General features: G+C 39.9%; 1 protein-coding gene across 3 annotated transcripts in view; it reads left to right on the top strand.

Moving 5' to 3' along the window:
- Positions 1–22,575, top strand: part of PHACTR2 (phosphatase and actin regulator 2) — a 139,216-nt gene extending 116,641 nt beyond the window's left edge. For all 3 annotated transcript variants that reach the window (XM_082049601.1, XM_082049599.1, XM_082049600.1), the window contains 6 exons: positions 951–1,107; positions 3,315–3,370; positions 9,471–9,532; positions 10,577–10,714; positions 12,642–12,718; positions 17,034–22,575. In XM_082049601.1, coding sequence (XP_081905727.1) covers positions 951–1,107; positions 3,315–3,370; positions 9,471–9,532; positions 10,577–10,714; positions 12,642–12,718; positions 17,034–17,049 — 506 coding nt within the window. In that variant the 3' untranslated portion in view covers positions 17,050–22,575. The remainder of the gene's footprint in view (positions 1–950; positions 1,108–3,314; positions 3,371–9,470; positions 9,533–10,576; positions 10,715–12,641; positions 12,719–17,033) is intronic.
- Positions 22,576–24,216: the final 1,641 nt, after the last annotated feature.

Genomic DNA, 24,216 nt, shown 5'->3' with positions numbered 1-24,216 from the left:
TGTGGGTTTTTGTTTTTTTCCCTTGGCCATTGGTGCAGTAAAGGTGAAATGCCAGCTAGCTCAAGAGGCTCAAGAGGCTTCTGTGGTTCTGCCTTTAGTTTGAACATGATCCAAAGTGGTAGCAACCAAAAATTCATGTATTCAGACTGCAGCACAGTGTATTACGAGAAGTGAGCTGGCAGACTGTGGCCTTGCCGAACTGCCCTATGTGGTGAAAACCTGCTGACCTAGGACATGTGTAGTCTCCTCAGTCAGAATATCAAGAGGCAAGGGAAGGACTAAAGGCTGTGAAAAATCCTCTTCCTTCCACAGCTGGCTGAAGCTAACGCTGGCAAAATTGCATGGCCCTTGTCCCTACTGTGTCTGTTTTATAGATGAACAGATTGCTTCAGTGCCTGGGTGTTCCTGCCTGGGTTACTTTACAAGCACTCAGGGCACTTTTCTAAACTGTGTTTCTTGGTTTAATTAAGAAATCAGTTAAAGATGAAAAGCACTATACGAGAGCTAAGTGGTATTAGATTGAGAAAAATTGAAAGAATGAGGGAAATTATGACAGAACGAGACTAAACCATTTAAGGCTGAAGAAAAAAAAAAGCAGCACGTTGCTACATACACCAAGCAGACAAATAAACCAACCTGTAATGTATCAAACTTCAAAGACACTTAAATGTAGATTTGTCACTTTTCTCCTATCACTTCCCAGATGACAAGCGATTTTTGTTTGTAGAACTCCTCTATCAGTTTGGCTTGTAGCTTTTTTATCCTAGCATTTCAGCTTTCTATTGTTGTGAACTGAGCTAAAACTATTTTTCTTTTGATGTTAATTAAAATTCCTCTCCTGCATGTGGGAACAAGACTGCTTTGGGGCGGTATTAAAGTTTTTACTCAGAGTTTGTTTCTATAACCTAAGCATGAATGAACTAAATCTACCCTCCTCCTCCTTTCCTCAGGCTCTTTGGCAAGTAAAATTCGTCGTAGGGATACTCTTGCTATCAAACTTGGCAACAGACCATCTAAGAAAGAATTAGAAGACAAAAACATCTTGCAGCGTACATCTGAAGAGGAGAGGCAGGAAATCAGACATCAGATTGGAACGAAGCTAGTGAGGTATCTGTCACAGAGTAAACGTGTCTTCATTGGATGGAGGTGGAGGAAGAGAATCAAGAACACTGGGTTCGCATTTTAAATGCGGCCCAATGTGCAGTGCAGGGTCGTCATGCTACAACTGCCTGGAAAACAGCATTTTTGTTTCTTGCAAAACCTTAAAATGTCAATAATGATTTTTTGTTCTGCAAGAAACAAATCCAAGAGCTGCTGGGGTTTCGGGTTCTTTGGTTTAAAAAATGGAAAAAAAAAAAAAGACAGAAAAAAGGGGAAGAGAATAGGAGTGACTCCAGAATAATCAATGTCATCGTTCAAGTTTTTTCTCACATTGGTTAGCAAGGGCTTGCCAGTTGTGTATCCCCATCTTGGACGGAATAGTACTTCCTGACACACAGAGCATGCCTGCGTGTATTTCTCCTTTCTGGTCCTCCCCATCCTCCTCTTAACTCCTTCATTATTCTTGTGCTGGTTCCAGCAAAAGAAATGGAGGGAGGCTGACTTTGTAGGTCAGCGTTTAGTGTTTTACCATGCACACCTCTGCGGCATGTCTTTCTCATGCAGTTTAACTGCTATGGGATATATGTTACTTTCTCTTCCTGGATTTGAGAACACTGCATTAAAAAGACAAATTTTGACTTACATTTTTACAAGCTTTTTTTTAAAAAAAATCCTCATAAATGTTAATTTTGGCTTTCATGATCTCTGAGAACAGACTACAACATGTCTGGATTTTCCCAGGCCTGTCCTTGTTTCTCTTGTGCTCAGAAATGTTGTCCAGATGGATTTAGAGGATGTCCTGTGTTTGTTGGAGATTTCCAGATATTGAGTAGTCCCCAGTACTGCTCCACTACAGAGTGCGGCGGCCCGGCATCAGCACTTAGAAGATGAGCTGAGTTGCTCTGGGAATTGGGTGGCTGGCTAAGTCATTTATGTTGTCCCTTAACCATAGGAGTGGTGTATCTATTCTGTAGAGCCCAAAAGTCATTTTGCTTCTGCTAATAAAGCAGCGTGGTTGTTATCACTGCTTTCCTGACCAAATCCCAGCTCTGGTGATCACACCTTGCTTGTTGGTGCTCTTTCAGGGGATGAACTGCAGAAGCTGCTCCAGTCCCCATCCTGAGCTCCTTGTGCAGGGCCATCACTGGTTCTGCCAGGAAGCTCCGCGCTCCCCGCACAGCTCTGCTTTGGCAGCAGGAGACAATGTCCTTGCCTGTCAGGGTTGTGCTCGTGCCTGAACTCACAACCAAGTTTTACACCAGTTGCTTAAAAATTCCTGGCATGGTGGTCAGTGCCCAGCAGCGTCAAGGTCGGATGGGAAACCTGTTCCCACAGCTCAGTCAGGATCAGATCAGGTCCCGGGGACAGGGATGTCCTGCAGCAGGGACTGGTCACCTGTGATAAACCTGCTGCTCCTGCCAACCAAAGCTGTAAGTCCAAGCGTGGTTTGAGTCACGTGGGTTTCACAAGGCTGAAGATCATCCATAGTGACTGTGTGAGGTTCACTGTCTTTAAGACATCTGCAAAATAAATTGTAGGGCTGAAATTTTTCTTGCTCCTTTTCTCAAGTGAACTTGTTTAGTGAACATACAGACAATATCAGCTATGTTCTCCACTATACAAAACAGAAAATTAGTATCTCCATTTGGTTTGTGGTTGGTTTTGGGTTGGTTGTTTTGGTTTGGTTTGGTTTTTTTCTCTTTTAATGGCAGTTGTTATATGCAGGTAACTAAGTAAAATTAAGTTCCAGTTAAAACTCCCATTTGTATTGTACGTACAAATCAGTGAGGAATGTACAGCTTATATTGGTTTTTGTTTTGGTTTGTTTGGGTTTTTTGTTTTGTTTGTTTGTTTGTTTTTAAAGAATAGGATTTGTATTTAAAATATCTGAGAAAAGGTTTATGAACTGTTTCATAAAATTATACCTGCAAATGAGGAATTTCAATTTGCTGGTACGATTTCTGTAATATTCAAGTATCAGTTATTTATGTGTTCAAGTGGCAATAGTACATCTTTTAAGACAAATGGACAGTCAGTACTGAGGTTACATTAATGGTTATTATAACTGTGTCTGGAAATTACCTGTGTTGTTGCATACCTCTGCTGGCAAAAAATAGCATGGCCATAGGAGAAACACCTTTTAAAATGTATTACTAATCATAATGTGTTATTTGGATCTGGTTTTAAATCAGTCACTTACTTTGTTCTCACAGGAGACTTAGCCAGAGGCCTACAACTGAAGAGCTAGAGCAAAGAAATATCCTGAAGCGTAAGTATTTTATCCAGATTTCAGCTAGTATTTACTTAGAAAGTGAACATATGTTGTATTCATATGGAAGCCTATCATTGTTGCTTTAGTGTTAGAGCCATAACTGGGGGAAATGATGTGCTGGAGAGTAATGTGCCAACACTGTATCTGTATACTAACCTGTAATGTTAGCTGTGAAAATCACGTATATTCAACATGCCAAATTTTTCTTGTCACAATCCCTGTTCTTGAAGCTGGTCCCAAAGACCAGGAATGACATAGATACCCCTTAGAAGTTAAACTTTGCCTAATTTTTATGAGGAGGAAGAGGGAATATCAGTAGGAGTCAGAGCTGGGATAAAGGGCAGAGGTTGGAAGGTAGAGTAGAAAGAGAAAAGGTGAAGTGTTCAAGGAAAAATGAATAGGTATATGCCAGCCACTTCTGCATGCTGGCTTTCATATCCACTTCTGACATCTTCTGTACTGAAACTTGCATGACACACCCTCACTGAATATCTTCCCGTTGATTAAATCCTTCCTCAGTATCCTTCTTGAAAAATATAAGTCTATAACTCAAATAGTCAGGGGCAGAGGAATTAAGTACATTGGGTGGTTTACCCTTTATACCTGTTCTCCCATTTACTTATGTTTGTTTCATTCATAGGCTGTCAAACACTTCAGAACAGGCATTTTTTGTCTTCCTGTATGAATCTTTTCATAATATGTGTGTTACCTAAACTACTGCTACCTAAACTCCACTGTAGCAGTTGCCATGCCCTTTTCCTCTAGCCCTATCTTCCTTCTGCAAGGGTAGCTAGTACTTGATGCTTAAGTAGAAGAAATAAATGGAGACAGTGCACATGGACAGCCTTTCACACACAGCAACAAATCCAAAACCTCATCTATTCTTCAGGTACAAGAACTTTCCAAGCTTCATGTAACTGAAAGAGCAGGTATAATGCCATTATTTCCAACAATCATTCAGAAAATTTGGAGTTCATCTGTGCAGTCCTGGTGGAATGAAAGAAAAAGGGCTGTTTAAGCTGACAAAGTCCACACACTGATCGCTCTGTCTCCTGCTCAGGCCAGCAAATCAAGGAGACATAGCCACTCTTGGCTTTCAGGGAACCACCCATGCTAATGAAATCCTGCTGCTGTTGTCCAGGCATTCAAAAGCCAAATAATGCCATGTCTTAATAAAAAGAGAAGCTACAGTACACACATTATGGTGCATAGGAGATGGATCAGGGGACTCCTGTTCAATGCATAATGTGAGTAGACTTTTTAAGACTGTGATTTCTGAACCTGTGGATTGCATAGGTAAATAAAGATATAATTTGAAATATGAACATCTTTTATATGAAAAAACGCTCATGCTGGACTGTGAGAAAGGTAATTCCAAAACATCTTTGGTGGACCAGGATACAGCCACTGAGCTGGGAGCACCAACTTGGCTTCCTTACTGCCCTGACTCACTAACCTTGAGATAACTAATCTAGCAGCGAACCTGTGATGTATTTCATATCCCTTTTGCCATTGTTTATGCCGTTTACTGATTTTACCATAAGTAGCTCAAGACTGGGAAGCAGTTAAGAGATTTCTTCCCCTGTTTCATCTTGTTTACTTTAAGCTTTTGGCAGGGCACCAGTCTGTGCACTCAGTACCTCCAGCTGTCCTCCCCTGCTGCTGCTGGGGGCTGCCTTAAAGAGGCAAGGGAGAGCAAGCGATGAAGGCTGGGAGGCAGCATTACAAATCACAAAAAAGCACAGAGTCATTGATGAGAATGGAGAATCCCATACTGCTTTTTGCTCATCACTGAGATATAAAATACTTCAAGTTGACAGTGATCTGTAAAAAGCAAAGTGAACCAAAGCAAGCCAGGGTTTGTGGTGACAGTCTGACTCAGAGCCCTTTCAGGGTGCAAGTTCCCTCTCAGCTCTAAAGCACTCGTATTATTTATAAAAATTATTACATTCCTTTCCTGTGGATCATTTGAAAATGTTTATATCACTTAAATGCCTTTGTTGTTGTAGGCAGCTTTTGTGAATAAGTTGGAATTTCTTTCATAAAGCTTCCTTCCTCCCATTTTTAAGCAGTGGATGGGGAGAAGGGGTTATATTATTGCATGTATGTAAACTGTAGCTAAGGGAAAGTATTGTTTTGAGTAATATTTACCAGACTTCGAGGTTACATTAAGTGTTAAAGGTCCAAATGTTTCCTTCAGGATTAAGTTCAGCCCAAATCTTTTAAGAGGTTCAGAAAAAGTCTGTGGGTTTTTTGTTGGTGGTGTTTTTTTTGTTTGGTTGGGGTTTTTTTTGTATTTCCAGTTACTGAGGAAATCTATCTTGCAAGAAATTTTGTTTTGATAATATTTCCAGATAAACCAGTTACTGAAAATCCTGTAACTGAGTACGATTGCAAGACATTGCAGGCAGATTTCTATGAAATCAATTTGACTTCTGCGTCTTCCCACACTAAAACACAGTTACAATACTCAAGAGTCCACTTGCAGGAGCAGATGAAGCCCTGGGTTTTTGATAGACAGGTTTCTTGTGTACTGGCTTTGAGCCAGTAATATTTATAGTATTGCATTATGGCAAAGAAACTTTTTTATTCTTCCAGGAATTTCAGATAAAGATAACTGTAATTTTTCCTGTATTTGTAAGGGACAGTGAACTTCTTGTACTGTGCACCTGCATGCCTGCCAATACTGGCTTTGTAGAAAACAAGAGTTTAGCTCTTGGTGCTAGTTAAGGAATATTAATGGTTATCTTTCTTGTAAAACCGGGAAAGAGGAACCACTTTGTGCGTTCCAGAGCGCTGCAAGAGGCAAGCGCTTTGTTTGTCTTTTCTTTCTCTTTCCTTAGCAAGACCACAGAGAAGTCTAAACATAGCTAATCCCATAGGGACACAATGGAAAGTTTGGTTTTACGCTCCGGTCAAGAATGGAGTAGTCCTCAGGCAGAACAATTTCTCTCTTTTCCCCTTCTGCTAGAAAACAAATGTCCCACAGAACAGAAGGTGACCAGATTCAATTATGGCAAGTTGCAGGAGAAATAATGTATAGATGCCAGAGAAGCTTCTCATTCAGCTTTGACTGGTGGATCATTTAACTTCAAGGCTGTGATAAGTGCTGCTAAACAAATTGTTTCTGTTAGGAGTCAAATCCCCATTTGACCTCCCAGAAGCTGCAGGCAGGGAAGGAGGAAAAACATAGTTTTGCTGGGATCTAGCTGGAAACTCCCGCAAGCAAAGGATGCTCGCTGGGCTGGTCCTTTGCCAGTAGAGCAGCAGCAGGACATCTGAGGAAGGGACTTGCAGCTGGAACACTGTGTTTATATTTTCTTTCTCCACATCACACAGATTAGATCTGCTTTTAAGGTGGAAAGCAGTCAGAAGTGTGTTCCTGTGCATTAATGTGTTCCTGTTTGGGCAAGCAAGTCAGTTCATACCTGCCGCTAAAACGTGGTCCTCCAGCTGGAATTTTCCATCCCACCTGAAGGAAGCAGGAGCACCAGATCCATTATTTTTAGCACCACACATCTTCTTAACTCAGTATGGCTCATGGTCATCCTGCTGTCCACCAGGACCCCCACGTCCCTTTCCCCTACCCTGCGCTCTAACAGGTCATTCCCCAACTTACACTGGAACCTGGGGTTGTTCCTGCCCAGATGGAAGACTCTACACTTGCCCTTATTATATTTCATTAAATCTTTCCCTGCCCAACTCTCCAGCCTGTCCAGGTCTCTCTGGATGGCAGCACAGCCTTCTGGCGTGTCAGCCACTCCTCCCAGCTTGGTGTCATCAGCAAACTTGCTGATAGAACACTCTATTCCCTCGTCCAAATCATTGATGAATATATTTAATAATATAGGCCCCAGTACTGACCCGTGAGGCACTCCACTAGATACAGGCCTCCAAGTAGACTCTGCCCCATTGACCACAACTTCTTTCCTTCAGCCAGTTCGCAGTCCACCTCACTACCTGCTCATCCAGACCACACTTCCTCAGTTTAGCAGCAAGGATGCTGTGGGAGACTGTGTCAAATGCTTTACTGAAATCAAGATAGGCCACATCCACTGCTTTGCCATCATCTATCCACCTGGTTATTCCTCATAAAAGGTTATGAGGTTGGTTAAGCATGACTTCCCCTTGGTGAAGCCATGTTGACTGACCCTAATGACCCTCTTATCCTTAATATGCCTTGAGATGGTGCCAAGGATAAGTTGTTCCATCACCTTTCCAGGGATGGAGGTGAGGCTGACCAGTCTATAGTTACCTGGGTCCTCCTCCTTTCTCTTTTTGAAGACTGGAGTGACATTTGCTTTCCTCCAGTCCTCAGGCACCTCTCCCGTTTCCCATGACTTAGCAAAGATGATGGAGAGCGGTCCAGCAATGACCTCAGCCAGCTCCCTCTGCACCCGTGGGTGCATCCCATCTAGACCCATGGATTTATGGATGTCCAGATTGCTTAAAAGCTAGAGAACTTTTGATTTTGTTAGGTGAAGATGTAATAAGAAGAGTTCTCATTTGAAGTCATAAGTCCTTAAGTGCACCCAACTTGTTTATTGTTATATATGTTAATTTTTTTTTTTTTTAATGTAGATAAATTTTTAACTCTGTTATTCAGTTTTAGTCAGTTTACTGTACCCCTATGGAAACAGGCCATCCATTTCTTCATCATTTAAGAGAAAAACTATTAATAAACCATAAATTATATTCACATTTCAGTATCTCAGTAGAATCGCCATCAACACTAGGGCCAGCCTAATCCTGGCAGCAAGACTTCAATTGCATCTTGCCAATGGAAACCTGGGGTTGATTTCAGCTCTTATCACAGAGCAGGTCTTGGGTTGGCATTGCCTTTTTCCTACTGTAACTTTCTTCTTTTTCCTTTTTATAATTTGTTCCTCTTCCCCTTTCCCTTGTATTCTTCTTACATGAGAGCCTTTGAGTCAGCAAAGGAAATCTGCAAGTACCGCAAGATGACCTGTCATAGTGTTGCCTCCAGTGTATCAGTCATGACATGGAAGGTACTCTACAGCCAGGTTGCTGTCACAGCAGGCTGGCCGTAGCAGACAGGGCAAATCTGTCTATGTCAGGATTTAAAACTGCTTCTTCATCTATACAGGTTGGCTGTATCCACAATAGATAAATTCATTTCTTTAAATTTATAGTTAGGCTTGAAATGCAATGTGCAAATGCAACCTGCAACCATGAATAAAACAGGATCAGAATTTTATGGGTGTCTCAGGTGAGATATTTCAGCCACAGCAAAGTTAACTTTGCATATTACCATCGGAGGTGGACTGAAAGGGCATATAATATTCTTCAAAACGTACATTGATTTTAAAAACTTCTGAGTCTGTATGAGCATGCCTTTGTAAGTGTGATTTTCACTGGCACTCAAGAAATCAAGTTTGGTTAGCATAGAAATTTGTTAAAAGCACATTCCAGTCTCACACCCAAATACATTAAAAAAATATGTGTCATTTTATGTTATACTTGTTCACTTGGTCTAGATATTGGCCTGTAATCAAGCAGGTTTGAGTACTGAATCATATGGCCACTATATATAAAATCGGAAAAAAATATTAAAGTAGCAAAACCAATTTTCAGTAACAACTGACAGTGAAACAAATTGTCATTGATTCATTGTATCCTGAGCAGCAGAGGACACTTGGCTGATTCAGATACTCAGAGCAAACTTTTTTCTTGACCCTTACGAATAATTAGACTTTAGAGTCAACAGGCAGAATGTTGGAAGTGAAAGCAACAGTGATTTTAAGGTTATGAGAAGTAATTGAAACATTAGGCAGCTCTTTCAGGGTACTTCTTCTTTACTGTTACACAGAAAGGAGATGACAGACGCCTCTTCCTTGCTGTGTTCCTGACCCACAGTGGTGACTTGAGATGTCTGCAGAACTGAGGGAAGTGAGGACAGGGGAAAGAAATGAGAGTACACAAAATCCAAAAAGCAGACAACACATGCAAGGTCACCCAGAAATACAAGGAAACATGAGCCAGGGCTTTAAGTGCTGAAGGTTTCAACCAAGAGAAATACAGTATGTGCAATTATAATACTTAAATATTCACTCATTTTTATCTCTTCTAAAAACAGAGAAGAATGAAGAAGAGGAACAGGAAGCCAAAAGAGAAATAAAACGTAGACTCAGTAGAAAGGTGATGATGTGTTTTTTATATTGTCTACTTGTGTACATAGGATTATTTTTTTATAAGATTCTAAAAATCAGTGTGCATTCATTACTGCAAATGGCCATCAGTCATGCCTCCAGATCAGAAGTCTGTTCAAAAAGCAGTACAAGCCAAGTCCATCTTGAAGGAAACTCCATCCTGTCCAGCTTCCCCTACCTGGAAAAGCATACGGAGTCTGGTCATGCTTAATATTTATCCCTGTAAGCAGGGGAGAGAAATTACATGTGGTTCCTCTGTGAGCATAACCACGGCTGTCACATATGTTGGAGGGAAGCCACACCTGTAGATCCACTCTTCCCTAGAGCAGCCAAGAGGTCTACAAACAGTGTGGGCCCTAAGAAACCCCTTCACCATTCCTCCAGACATGTCAGTGGTCTTGGCTGCTGCAGGGCGGATTGCGCTCATTGCACCTGGAGATAAAGCCATTACGGATCTGCTGCTCTGATTTTGGGTGTTTGTTCTGCGGGTGGAGGGCTGGTGTCTCCCTAGTCTGCCCTTCTCTGCAGAAGTACAGTTTCCGTAATATGGTCATCCTTAATTAGTTAAAGTGAATGGTATTTGAGGTGACTGAAACAATTTGGCATCATAATGATTATCTGTCCCCTAGATTTTAAAAAATAATCTTTTTAGTTAGGCAGGCACCTCCTGCTTATTTTCAATAGTATAGTTGAACACAGCAGACTGTGTAATCATTAATGCAAAAGAACCTACTGTCTCATGGGGTAAATGGTGTGACAGTTGCAAAGTCACAATTAATATTCCAGGGCTAACTGTCACAATTCTCGCTGACCTGCCCAACAAAGACTGTTTTTATAACTGAAGAAATTAGGTTGTGCTGCTTCCCCATTCCTGTGCAGCACTCCCAGGATGGTGCCTTTTTTTAGACACCTGAAAGTGACCCTGTTTAGAAATACCATCAAAGTTCTCTTGAGATTACATCATATCCTCAGCTTTTGTTTTTTTTTTTTTTTCATCTTATTAAACGTACTATTTTCTGCCTCCCACTTACAGCTCAGCCTGAGGCCTACAGTGGCTGAACTTCAAGCAAGAAGAATCCTTCGATTTAACGAGTACGTGGAGGTCACGGATTCTCCAGATTATGACCGTCGTGCTGACAAGCCCTGGGCCAGGTTAACTCCCGCAGACAAGGCAAGGGACAAATGTAGATTATTAAAAAATGCTTCCATCTCTCATTTTGGGGGGTCTTTCCTCTGGTGTACATTCTCTTGACACTGGCATGACAAATGACATCTGCTGGAGGCAGCAAGATTGTCATGGTGCTACTGTGCATCTACTGCTTGAAGCTAAGAAAACCCATTCAGGTGCCTGTTGGGAGCATATTTACCTTCTCCATTATGACAGTTCAGGCCAGAATTTCTTGCCTTTTTTAAACCTTGCTAAGCCAGGCACACGCTGTTATCAAAGATGGCTACAACCCTTGACTTTAAACAAGGTTTCTGAAGGCAGGGGCCTGCCATGGAGAGTTACTTTTACAACTTATTCAAGTGAAAAAAGGTAAAAGCTGCTCCATCCTCCTAACATTTCTTGGCCGCAACCAACAGTGCTGGAACTGACTGTATGCGTGCAGCACACTGTCTTAGGGTGTTTGGCCCAAACAGTTAATAGATCCTCTGCTTAACTACAAAGGGTAAGACAAATTATTTTGTGATTCTCTTTTAAAAGACAGATCAGTCAAAGATTGCCATAAAATACTCTTCTATTTTCCTCCTATGCCACTTCTTAAAAGGAAAGCTGTAGGATTTATGTACCAAAAACTGCCGGCCCTGTTACACTGGGTTCGAACCAACTTTTATGGAAGTCCTATGAGATATGCTTGGCATGAAAAGTGATACATGCAAGAACTCTTTATCTTTTATCTAAGGACTGTGAAGCACTGATTTCATTTCAGCTTGGATTTTAGTATTAATGCCAGCTCATCTGACAAACAAAGGAAAACCTCATAACAAGTCAAGGTGGAGACAGTAAAAATGTACTCAGAAATGTTTGAGGATGTTGGTTTTGGGAGGTGCTGGGCACTCTCATGTAGTCTGTGAGAGATTAGAGCACCCAGAACCTCTGCTTTCACCAAGGCTCATCTTCACAGAAAACCAAGGTGAACTGCACTAGATCAAACAGTGGAGTTTCCTACCTAGTTTAGGGTGGCAGTTTTTAATCTCAGTTCATTTTGTAATGAACAGAGGTCTGGCTCTGTAATCCCCATGTTTGTTGGCCTCAGCAGAAAGACAAAGACCCTGGGTTGCCTGGAATCTCCCTCACCCTTTTCTCCAAAGGAAGCCATTTCTCTTATCCCAGTGGGAGCAGAAGATTGCACTGTAATAACATTACAGAGCTGGAGCTCTGGTGTCTTTGCCACTGATTTGGTGCTCAGAAATAACTGAGCTATTACAGCAGCCTCATGTGAGTGTGCTGTTGTGGCAGAACAGAACCATCCCCTGCTTAAAATGAAGTTTCTCATTTATGAGACCTCAGTCCGGTGATGCTATAATTTTATCATGCTGCTTGTCTGTAACTAATCAAACCAAGTGAGTAATTCCACTTAAGAAAATGTTGTTCATCTTGCATTCCTGAATTTCTGTTCTCAGCGGGTAGAGGCACGACCCCGGCTGTGTGCACAGTGCCCACGCAGGCAGTGGGACTCACCAGCTCCTCAGAGGCTGTGTCTGGAGATATTAATATAATCCCCTCCAGCTGGATGCTCAGCAGGTCACTGTCCAGGTGACCCAATATGCCTTGCCCATTTTTGTCTGGAACAAGTGCTGTATTTCAATGGGGAGGTGGGTTCGCCCACTGCAGTAGGTTGGGTGTTTCTTTGTTTATTGATGGTGTTTGATGCTTTAAGTTTCTTTGTAGTGTATTACTGCTCCAAATAGCTGTAATTGAAAAAAAGTCACTCCTGTTGATGATGAGAAATGTGTGAGAGTTGTGGATTACAGCACGGGAGACTGGAAAGCAGGAACTGTAAGGGAACCTGCAAGAGTAGGGCCAGGTTCCTCTCAGATTGCTTTCTTTAAGATTCATATTTCTCATGGTTGCGTATATCATTATTTTTTATTAGGCAGCAATACGGAAAGAGCTGAATGAATTTAAAAGCACAGAAATGGAAGTACATGAGGAAAGTCGGCAATTTACCAGGTGGGTGAATCCCTCTTCTTGCATCATTTGGAGAGATGAGTGTGACAGCAATCCTCTGCAAGTCCTCTGCAGTTGTGTCATGACTGGCTCCTTGTACGAATTCCTACCATGAGTCCCCTTGAATCCCACCAGTGATTCTGGAGTGATTCCCAGTGATTCTGGTGCCATTCCTGAAGCTGGGTAGTAGTGAAGGTGACCGCAGTGGATCAGTTGCTACATGGAAAAAGATTGTGTGGGAGATCTAAAAATAATCCTTTGAAAGGACTCAGCATTTCTCCCAGATGAAGTTAACACTTCTCAGTTATGAAAAAGGCACGTCCTTCTCTGACAGTGCTCCCTTGCTCATGAAAATACACATTTTTGAAGATGTCTTCAGTAAGTGAAAACTGGATGATGTGTTGAACTTCAGAAAAGCTCACTAGTGTTTTGGGCAGCTTCCTAAGACTTCCCTAGGCTCCTGGCAGCAGTTTCAGGGGAACAACACAGATTCTGATTTTCTTGTTTGCTACTTCTAATGTTTTAGTTTGGACATGTTTCATTCTCTGTCCTGGATAACACCAAGTCCACAGCTTTTAGCAAGACTTCAAATTTGGCAGAGCTATTCCCAGAAGGAGGGAGGCGCTTTCTGCCATCTCTAGGACATCTGTTCATATCTTTCGAAGCTATGAATGCTAAGACTTGCCACCAGCAAGCAGAACTTGCTGTTAGGATCACCCAACATTGCATACATAGTATTATTGTCTTCACTACCACGCAGAGTTGAGTCAGATAGAAACAATTGCCCAAGACCAGGTCACTTCCTTTTCCTGCTACTGTTTCGATAAAACTCAGGATCTGAGCAAATGAGTGTGAGTCCTCTAATTAAAGAGAGTGTCACAAGGAAAATTCACAATAGGAGATGGATGTTTGGTGATTTGTGGCATCTCCTAGTTCAGTGCTTGACTTCACAACTTCAGTATTTTTTTTCCACCAAAACATGGATTTTTAAAAACAATATTATAAGCCCACTTCAGTGTAGCTATAAAATGAATAAATTACTTTTTAGAAAAATCAAACCAGTTTCACAGACAGCAAACCTAAGCTGGGAGATGAACCAGGAGGCAGGATTTCAATCTAGTGTTGCATTCTGACCACTAGAAAATGTCCTTTTCAGACACAGATTTGTCTCTTTTCATTTGGTTTCTGATGTAATTTTCTCTTCAGGCAGTAGGGAGCATGTCTTCTTCAGAATATATAAAAATACTACTTAAAAAAAAATGGGCATCCTGAGGGAGAGAAGAAAAATGAGCAGGAATAGAAACCTGGCTGTGTGCAGGGAGAGATAGAATGCAAACTCCTGCTTAAGTTGTTAGGTTTTTTGAGTTGCATTGCAATATAGAAGCATAAGTACAGATAGGCTTGAGTCATACAAAAAGAATCAGATATTTTTTCACAAAAATTGAAAACAGTTGAAAGTGATTACAGTTGGATTCTTGAGAGATGAACAAAAAAACCTCAGAGAACCAGTGGAGTGACAAACCAGCTAAAATGTGTCGGGTTTTTTAAATTTTTTGAGAAGGGCCTTCCTTGGCAAATGAAGTGAAAATCAGGCACAGCCAAATTGTGATAAACATAGGCAATGATGCTATAGGGTCCTGGAAGAAACTCAACCTGAGGGAAATCAGGCTCTCTCTGTTCCCTCCACCCTTTTATTTTCACTGGTCATATTGTAGAGCCACTGCACAGAAGTCTCTAGAGTAGCACTAGAAAAAACTAATTAAGAGCAGAAGTAGATGCAGATGTTTTAAGTCAATTGCAATTTAGAAAATAAGAAGAGACTCCATTTCCTCCAGGACCTCTCATTAAAAAATATGCAGCTCACCACTACATTTGGATTGATAAAACAGAAGTTTGAAGAAAATCATAGACAAAAGTCTCTGCCCAGAGAATGAATTACTCATATTTTAATTTTTTTCAAGAATGATCACTGAGATAATACAAACCAAAAGGCACGTGCACTGGCAGCTGGTTAACAAAGGTTTATTTGTGAAGCTCTGTGATAGAATGAGACAACAAGGAAGCTGCTTATTAAACAAAAGCACCTTAAAACATACAGTTTCTTATATTATTACATATTTGACATAAGAAGCTCTGATCTTTGAATTGTTCAAATTTGATATTAAACTTGGGAAAGAAAAAACACTGGTTTTCATTGTTCACCATTTACTGTGTTGACTGTCAGTTGAACTGTTTTTCTGCTCCTGGTAATTTAGATTGATTCCTTCGGTTACTTCACCACAAAATCCAAAACCTGAGTTTCTAAAAATAGAGAAAGAAATACAAGTTTGGGAAGAGGATATTAGTAAATGTTTATAAAGTGCTTCTAATGGAAGTGCTATATATAGTCCGGTACATTGTTGTTCTGCACAAATATAAAAACCCTGTGTCTTTTTCGCAATGCACTATACCTATACCCTCACTTAACAGATGAGCTGCACACTTGTGAATGTCAGCTTTTGTGTGCACCTCCTTTATTTGAGAAAAGCATCCCTGCACTGTGCTGTACCACATCACTGGGGTAATGTGTGGCTTGTTTTCTTTTCTCTAGAACTGGTAAGAGAAAATGTGTCAAACAAAAACTTATCTAAGTGTACTGTGTCAGGTGCATCACCACCTATGCTGTTGTAAAGATGCTGCATCATTTACTACTTCATGGAAAGATGTCTTTTTAAAATCATTTAAACAGAGATTTAGAAGTCTGGTGATAGATACATTGTGCACCTGACATTGACGTCCTCCTTACCCTTTTCCTTGGATTCACTGCATTTAAGTTGAATTAGAATTTCTGTTGCTGCCACCTCCTAGCTTATTCTAGGAAAGGTTGGCAACAGCCTTTGGAGGAACCTCCCTCTCTATCCATCATACAGGCCATCTGGAGTGATGTACATGCCCTACCTAACAATGGGAAACAATGAGGTGGATTCAGGCCTTCTTGTGCCACAGCTGGCTGCTGTTAATAGGCTGAAAGATTCTGCAGAGCTATAAAAATTGTTGCTTACTGTCAAGGGTTAAGATTGCGGGGTGACAATAAAACCCTGGCAGATATATTGTTAACCCCCTCTCCCCCTCCCATTTCCCCCTTTTTGCCCCTCCCTCTCCCCCCTTCCCACTCAGCACAGGCGATCGGGAGGGAAAGAAGAACAGAGAGAAGAGAGTTGGAAAAATTAAAGATGTTTTACTAATGCTACTAATAAGAATAGAGAAAATAATACAAAATATACAAAACCAATCTCGAAAGTCTCAGCAACTGCAGAGCCAGCACCCAAAGTCCTGGATTAGACTCTGCAACCAAGCGGAGCTGGATTCAGTCTCTCACTAGGCCTCAGTTCTCAGGGACGACCAGCAAGATCCTCTCCTAAGGTCGGCCATAAGCAGAAGGGAAAAAGGGCAAAAAGGCAAAAGGGACGAGATCCTCGTGATCTCCCACTTTTATATGAAGTATTCACGTGAATGGAATGTTATACACAGTTGGTCAGTTTCTTAGTCACTTGTTTCTCGTCACCCCTCTTGCGAGATGTCCATCCATGCTTATCAATAAGTTTGCATTCCATTGCTAGGTTTACCAAAACATGTGTCTAGTTCTCCAGGAAAATGCAGTTAATATGAAGGCTTTAGCTGACAGGCAAAATTCACTGAAAGAGAAACTTGTTTTTAACAAAACCAGGACACTTACTTAAAAAAAATCCGAAGTTTTTGTTAGCCTCATTTTGCAGAAGGACTAAAAACCAGAAATTTAAGTTCTATGGCTTAGAAAAGTTTTTCTGATTTACCTCCGGTGTCTTCAAATAGTAGATGCATTGTGGCTAAATCTGTACTGGTAAAAAAAACCAGACTGGAGACTGTTCTCCAGCCCTGAGGCCAGCAGGCTTGGCACAGCTTGAATTCAGACAGTTAACCTCTTACAGGGTGATGTTCCCCCATACCCAGTCTGCCTGTTGGCCTGTGCTAATCCCAGCCATGCCCAAGCAGTATCTGGAAGGGCACTGGTTGGCCCAAGCAAAACTGTACCAGGGACAGTAACAGGTTAATGTTACAAACAGATGGACATACACCTGTGCCTGAGCCACACCATAGACCTGTTTGGTTTTCTAGTACAGACAGACAGGCAGACAGTGGGGGATAATAGGGCTGACTCTAATCCCACTTAGACCAGGAAAACTGGGAATAATTCTGTTTGGGCAACAAAAGTAAACAGCTGTGAGAGCAGGATGAAGATCAGTGCCATTGTCAGTTGAAATAATATAATTCTGAGTTTTTTAATGATTTATCATTTCAGGTTTCATCGTCCATAACTATTTGACCATGTCCCATATTTTATGTAACAATTTTCTTTGGGGAAACCATTGTGTCCTGAAGACCTGAGATTGCACTGGAACTTGACTGAGCGTGAGTGTGTGCTACAGCTTCCCCTGAAGTTAACGGAGGATGAGGCCCTCGCCTTTACCAATGGGCAAATGTTTTGTCTAGAAGGAGAATCCACATGAAGTGTTGGTCACTGTTAAGGCAGACCATGGTTCTGTGGTTAACCCACACAGAGGAGTCGGTGGACTTCTTCATCAGAGCCCCGCAAGTCAGGAAGAACTGAAGACAATCGCTTGAGAGCCTGTTACCAGGAACTCGTCGGACTTCACAGAGTTGTGACTGAGGGTAACTGAGGGAGGAGTGTGAAAAGCACTGAGAGCGTGGGGGAAGAGAGACTTCGCTTGTCAGTCCACAGAGAAAAGTGGAATGGATGGGACTGCTTAACAATGCACTGGGCCAGTGGGAGGAATTATTTTTCTAAAAAAAACTGAGCGTGTGAGCAACTGTGCATGTATTTTTTTTTTCAGTGGCCACAGCCTGTCTTAGACAACAAGCCACAAGTCCTCATGTCATCAGTACTTTAGTGAAGAACTGTAATTTTCTCTGGTGCCAGTAAATACAGTTGCCAGAAATTATTCCTAGTATAACTCAGCTGTCTTTTTTAAAATGCCAGTGAGCATGCTTCAAGAAAATACATTGAACATTCATACAGAACAAGTCACAGATGTTTTTGGGTTTTAATGTTGACATACTCTGGATCCTCAGAAATACATAAACAGGATTTGAAGGACACATAATGTGACACTATGAATGCAAAGATATGCCTCATGTTTAGAAACACTCCTTGCTGTCTGTGGCTTGCCATTCAAACCAGAGGGATCATTAACTTTCTTCCCTATGGCAGGCAGTGGTGACAGCTGTGACATCATGCTAGTGTGAATCCAAAATCAGAAACTAAATTAGGCACAAAAGTTTTCACTAGTAGGCTTGAGCAGTGATTACTAATGTGACTTTTTATGTTTAAGGACTCTTGCACTGCTTTGAGGAAGAACTCACAGGTGAATCAGTATGTCTTCAGCCAGTGGTCCTATAAAAGTGAACAGAAAATCCTTAGAGTGTCTGCAGCCTGTTTTTGTTGAGTGTGAAGAGTGCTTCTTAGATCCATAATTTTTTATACTGTCTTGAAATTGTATATGTGAATACAGTACTATTGAAATTAAGTGGTATGGAGTGTGAAAGGCAATACATGTTTTTTTCTAAGTTGGCCCAAAGGCCTATTAAAAAAAGCCTGTGGTGTTGTTTACACTAAGAAATTCTCTGTCTTACATTAGCACTTATTTATCCTTTGAATTAATGTACACAACATTTGGGGGGGTCTGAAATTCACATACGCATACATTTAATGCAGTATTACAATGTATTTGCTATTTATCCTTTCTAATGTGTGTACATATTACAATTTATTTTTGTCTTTTATGTGCCCTTGTTTTAGTTTTTAATTGTGAAGTGTAAGTATTTCTTTTTTCAGGCAATAAAAGGTCTGTGTAGATGTGATTTTTACCTCAGAACCTGCAATAGATTCTTGTGGAATGTTCTTAGTTTATAAAATTGAAGGTTGTTGTTTTAGATGTCAGCCTAAAGGCAGGAAGGCAATTTGGTGGCTAAAATTAGATCTCCCTCTTTACAGATATTTACATCAAGACCAGGTTTGTATAAATGGGGTGCATTATTTTAGTAAAAAGCACTTCTAGTAATAGGAGAATGCTTTCCAACAGCTGGCACTCTATTATTTTTAAAGCAATTGACAAACCTTTTTGTAAAAAATGTAGATTTAGATGACTGTTAAGACCACTTACATTTTAGTAAAAATCTAATGACATATAGACCCCAAAATATCAATAACCAAATAAAATAACCATCTGCGTGCTTGTAGCAAAGAAAAGGAAGCAGCACCTTCCTTTTTTAATGGAATCAATAAGAGCCATTAGGATTCCATTTGCAGAAAACAGTTTAGTTTCTGTGAGGCCCATCATTTTATAAATATAGAAACACCACTTTGACATCAAGGAAGTAGCAAAAATGTATTCTTTGGCACTAAATCATATAGGAGTGTTCAGGCCATTAGAGTTAAGGTTTGTCAGCAATTCTGGTAGAATCCTAATTTTTATTTTTAGAATTTGAAGAGTAAACTTAAAAATTTACACTAGTACTTATAAATACTTCTCCTGCTTAAACTCTTTATTGTTGTTGCCAAATTTAGAAATGTGTGTCCAATATCCTATAAAGGCCTATGGTGTTGACTTTGAAGTATAAAAGACAGTATTTCACTTCAAAGGAAACAAGTGGAGCAATTAAATAGACCTCAGTGTTGCCTTAATCACTTTGAAACATTTGAGAGCAGCCAAGATACTAAAGGCAGAAAGATTGCTGCTGTGCAGGCAGAATAACTTGGACAAAGGTAAGGTCAGACTAAATAAACTTTATATAAGACAGTAGCTCCACTGACATGCCAGGGTACACAGGGGTTACACAATCAACCAAAACTTGTTAAACACTTTGGATTAAGTGGATGAATTGACTTTGCAAGAAAACATTCCTCTATACTAGGGCTGGAGCATGGACGGAAAGACAGGTGCCACCTTCTCATTTTAAGAGTTAAAACACAAAGATGGGGGCACAACTTCTGGCTTAGACTTCCTCAAGCTGCTTTTTGCCGTAAGACATGAGGCTACATAGGTGAGGTACCGCTTAGCCTTTCCCTATATCTCCATGTTTGTTTTTTTTGTAAAGTATTCACTACAACCCATTGCTACAAGCAGAATACTAGCTAATCTTTGATTTCTCATATAACTTCTTATCATTTTGATGATAAATAATCAGATGCATTCTTTGGCTCACAAATCAGCCAACTACTAAAGCAAAATTATATAACTGGACAGAAAGAGGTGCCTTTATTGGAACTTACGTGAAAATGTAGTATACTTGCAAAATTAGAACTATATCCATCGTGTATTGTACCCACACACAGACTTAGAACTGTATATAATATTTTTATATGCTAAATATCAACTGGCAGAAAAATGACAGCTGTAAAGTGTTATCCATGCAATAAAATAACAAGATTTTGGTATGTCACTATCTCCAGTGAAGCAAGTTTGCTTTACCTTATTGAGCTGCCTGGAGTTGGTTTCTCTCTGTATTGATGATTTCAGATGTCTTCAAGTTGCTACAACAGCCCATTGGAAATAATACATTATATACCTAACTGCCAATGGTGCTACATGCTACATGGGAGAAATCAGGATAAGTCCTGAGAAACTCCCGAGTGAGTAATCCTTGAGGAAAAAAATTAAAAATATGTAAAAAAGGCAAAGAAGAGAATAACACTTTCCATGCAACACATAATACATTCCAGCTGGCAAAAAGGGATCAATGCATTAATTTTTATCAAGGTGGACAAATCATTTAAATGTGATCTACAACGTATGACATTTACAGACATACCTATGTTCCACAGAGTCAGATAGGAATGCAGATGCCTACATGCACACAAAGAGAAAATGAAATTATCTCCTATCTTACACTTATCAGTAGGATCACGCATCACAGCATGTTGCTGTGGGTGCAGAAGAATGATGCTTAATCAAATGCTAATTTCTTCTTCACATAACCAATTGAAAAGGTTCTAGAATGTCTCCCATCTCTCTCTTCTTTCAGATAATACATATTGTCCTTGTAAGTGAAATCAGTTGTTTCAAATGAAAAATAGTCTCTCTGAATTTTCTCAAGTTGTGATATATGTGTTGGCTCAACAAGTACTAAAAAATTTATTTAAGCTAAATGCTGACAATTATTTAAGCTAAATACCATTTTTACCGATGATTTGAGACATGGTAGGACCAGGAGCAGTGTCTCTTAAAAATCACTGAAAGTATTCACAGCCATTTGTAGGTCTACAAGACTATTTATTTGTTGGGTTTAGCATTTACCTACGGTTCTGCATGTTTCTTGCTGTGGTGGACTTTACCGACCTCTGATGTGGTGTGGGACAGGGCAGCCCCACCTTCTGCGTTGGCCACACCGAGCAGCTCTTAGAAAAGCACCACAACCTCAGGTTTGATGTAAAAAATTTATCAGATGACCATTCTTTTTTTTTTTTTTTTTTCCCTTGAAAACCAAATGAAAGCTGTGAAACAAAGAGATGAAAGTGTCTCTGATATTACAGAAATCAGACCACACCTTCCAGATGAGATTAGTGCTTTTTTTCCAGTGGAGATGCTTCAAACCCAGATCCATGACTAGTGATACTACAGCTACATCAGAGAATTTGTTTAAAAATAGCTGTCACTTAACCTGAGTATAAACATAGTCAGAGCCACAATTTTCTATCATCATAAAATTGGAGGATGATCCAGCCAGCACAGACTATCTTATCATTCTCACCTCTGTCTTGCCACTTGGGATCAACCAAAAGCCCCTCACATCGGCTGCAGCTAGCAGGGGGGTGGAGCCGGGGCAGGGGGAGCCACGCTGTCACCTGGGGACCTGGCAGACGGTGCCAGGACGGGTCTGGCTGAGCACCACTGGCATCTGAAGTAGCGACTAGAATATGAGACCATTTCTTCACGTCTTTCAACACCGTAATGATAAACCAAGCTAAAAGCCTACATTTTCATTGAACTGTCAGGTATACCAGAACTGCATCTTTTAATGCTTTCACGTCATCTGGTTTTATTTGTCTCTTAAGGAGTTAAGACCTGCACCGCTGCTGTGAACTAAAAAAAAAAAAAAAAGATGATGTACTCAGGGTGAAAAACAGAATAAATTTTGCCTCCTGCTTCAGGGAGCTCCCACATTTAGTTCTGTTATTGTTGCTGTCTTTATTGTCCAAAGCTCAGTGCAATGCCCACTCCTGTGACCTAGCTTTTGAAAAAAAAAAATTCTAAAAGTTTTTAGTAAGTTGATATTACAATATTTTGAGGATTAAATTGAAAGTAAATTCCCCCAGAATAGCTTAAAGCTTCTATTTAACAGAGATTTGGAAAAAAAAAAAAGTGTATCTTTATAGAGAAAGGGAGAGATGGAGTAAAAATAACATCTTTCACTGTGATGTTTTGACAGATTTCTATTTATTAACTTCAATAATTAATAAAGTCTTGTTTCACTTTGTCAGTGTTGCCATCTTGTTTCAGGATTTTAATAGAAATAGAGCTCATATGATCTAGATACAGCATTTCACCAATATTTAATTATTTTCTAGAAGCTAAATATTGTATTGGTCAGGAACAAATAAATTAATGGTATTCTCTGTATCTCCTCCTCATTCAATCATTAATTCTTTATATTAATAATGTCTTGCAGTATTATGTCAAATTTAACCATATTTGAACATTGTTATAATACAGTAAAATGTTGCTGAACATATATTATCTTCCTTTCACTACTTTCTGTGGTGGCATATTGATTTGTAAACTTGTATGAATTTTGGAATTAAAGAAATACTGTGTTTTGGATTATTATTTTAGCTGGTGTGATTTGATACAAAAGATACCAATGGCTTGTTTGCATGAGCATCTAACTGTATGAGTAAGGTGGGAAGGGTGTGGAGATGGCACATGCTAATTGCCTGCAACCATTTAAATAGCTTTTAAGATTTTTTGTTTCTTTTCCCTAAAAGAGAAATAGAATTCCACTTACAGCCAAACTGCAAATCTAAAATAGGTGCAAGAATGCTGCAGGCCACATTGCTGTACACTCAGGAGCTAATAAGTTGGCGTCCTTTCCCAGCTTTTTAGGAAACAATTGCTCAAGCAGTAAATCATGGCAACATCAGTATGCCATGTGTTGTAGACCCAACCGTACCTTAAACACGGGGTGTTCAAGAATGTGTATTTCTCTGGTGGAGCTGCAGTTCACTGAGGCAAGGTACTTCTCAGCAGTAGGAATCCTTGCGCACATGCCTTTTCCCACCAAGTCTGCAAGGGCACCTCTGAGAGACGACTCCAGTGAGGAGAGCTTGAGAACCCATCCATGCCCATGCATGTGGTTATACTCCAGGAAGGTCTTATGAGCGCCTCATAAAGCCAGGAGGTTCTTATGTGCTGAATACACTGTAAGCAGGCCACAATCACCTGAAACAAAATTTTCACAGGAATTTATGAGAATTAAAATTTTGCAGCACCTAATGGAGAGTGTCACCTATTAATAGGCACTAGACCAGTTCTTAGATGCTATTGTTTCTGTTAAGTTAATTAAAAATAGAAAAAATATGCTCAAAGTAACTTGCTTGAATTTCACTAAATGTTCCTATTTACAAGTAAAGTAAGGCAATTGAAATTCAAGACCATCATGCTGGATAGTTATTGATAACTTTAAAAAATGTATCTGAAACATTATCAGCTTAGACTTGCTGGCATTTAAAAATGTACCTTCCACATGTTTAATGATTTTCAAAAGATCTGAGGCTTATGCAGTGTGTATTTTACATAACAATTATAAAATGAGTGCATTTACTTCTATTTTGGCAGCTTGACTTAGTGTGATTGAATATGGTAACTATAAAGAAGTGGCTAATCTGATATTGCATTTTACGCAGGTATATTGATACTAATATCTGCGAAAGTAAATAACTGGAATTATTACAAATTAATGATAGCTGCTTCTTGGGGTTTTACCTGTACTGTAGTATATACCAAGATATATGTACACACAAGAAATACATTCCAATATTGTCATCTGAAAAACAAAATATTATCTTTTTATACAGTACATATATTATGCTTGTTTTATGGTGTTTTTATTTAACAAGCAAAAAACAAGTGTGCTGCGTAGCTGTACAGTACTGTAGGGTACTCTGCTGTGCACAGTTCCAAGTGCCTTAGACAACTGTTTAGCTCTTTGAATTACAGATATATATGAATGAATATATATATATAACACTAAAAAAATGAAAAAAATCACCTCAATAAAATCGTTCAGAAAATCTTTACAGAAGATATTTTGTTCTTGCATGTCTAGCAAGTACGTGTGTACAACAGAGTTAACTTCAGAGAGCCATTACTTGTTGGTAAGTGGCCTCCAGAGACTGAATTAAAAGTCTCTCTGCTTGGAAATGAGATGAAGGAAGGTTCTTAAAATCTTCCTTTGAATTTTGGGAG

This window comes from Streptopelia decaocto (genome assembly GCF_964273445.1).
Source record: "Streptopelia decaocto genome assembly, chromosome: 3".
Classification (NCBI taxonomy): Eukaryota; Metazoa; Chordata; class Aves; order Columbiformes; family Columbidae; genus Streptopelia; species Streptopelia decaocto.
Note: the sequence above shows the minus strand (reverse complement) of the source record. Positions and strands in the feature narration are given on the sequence as shown.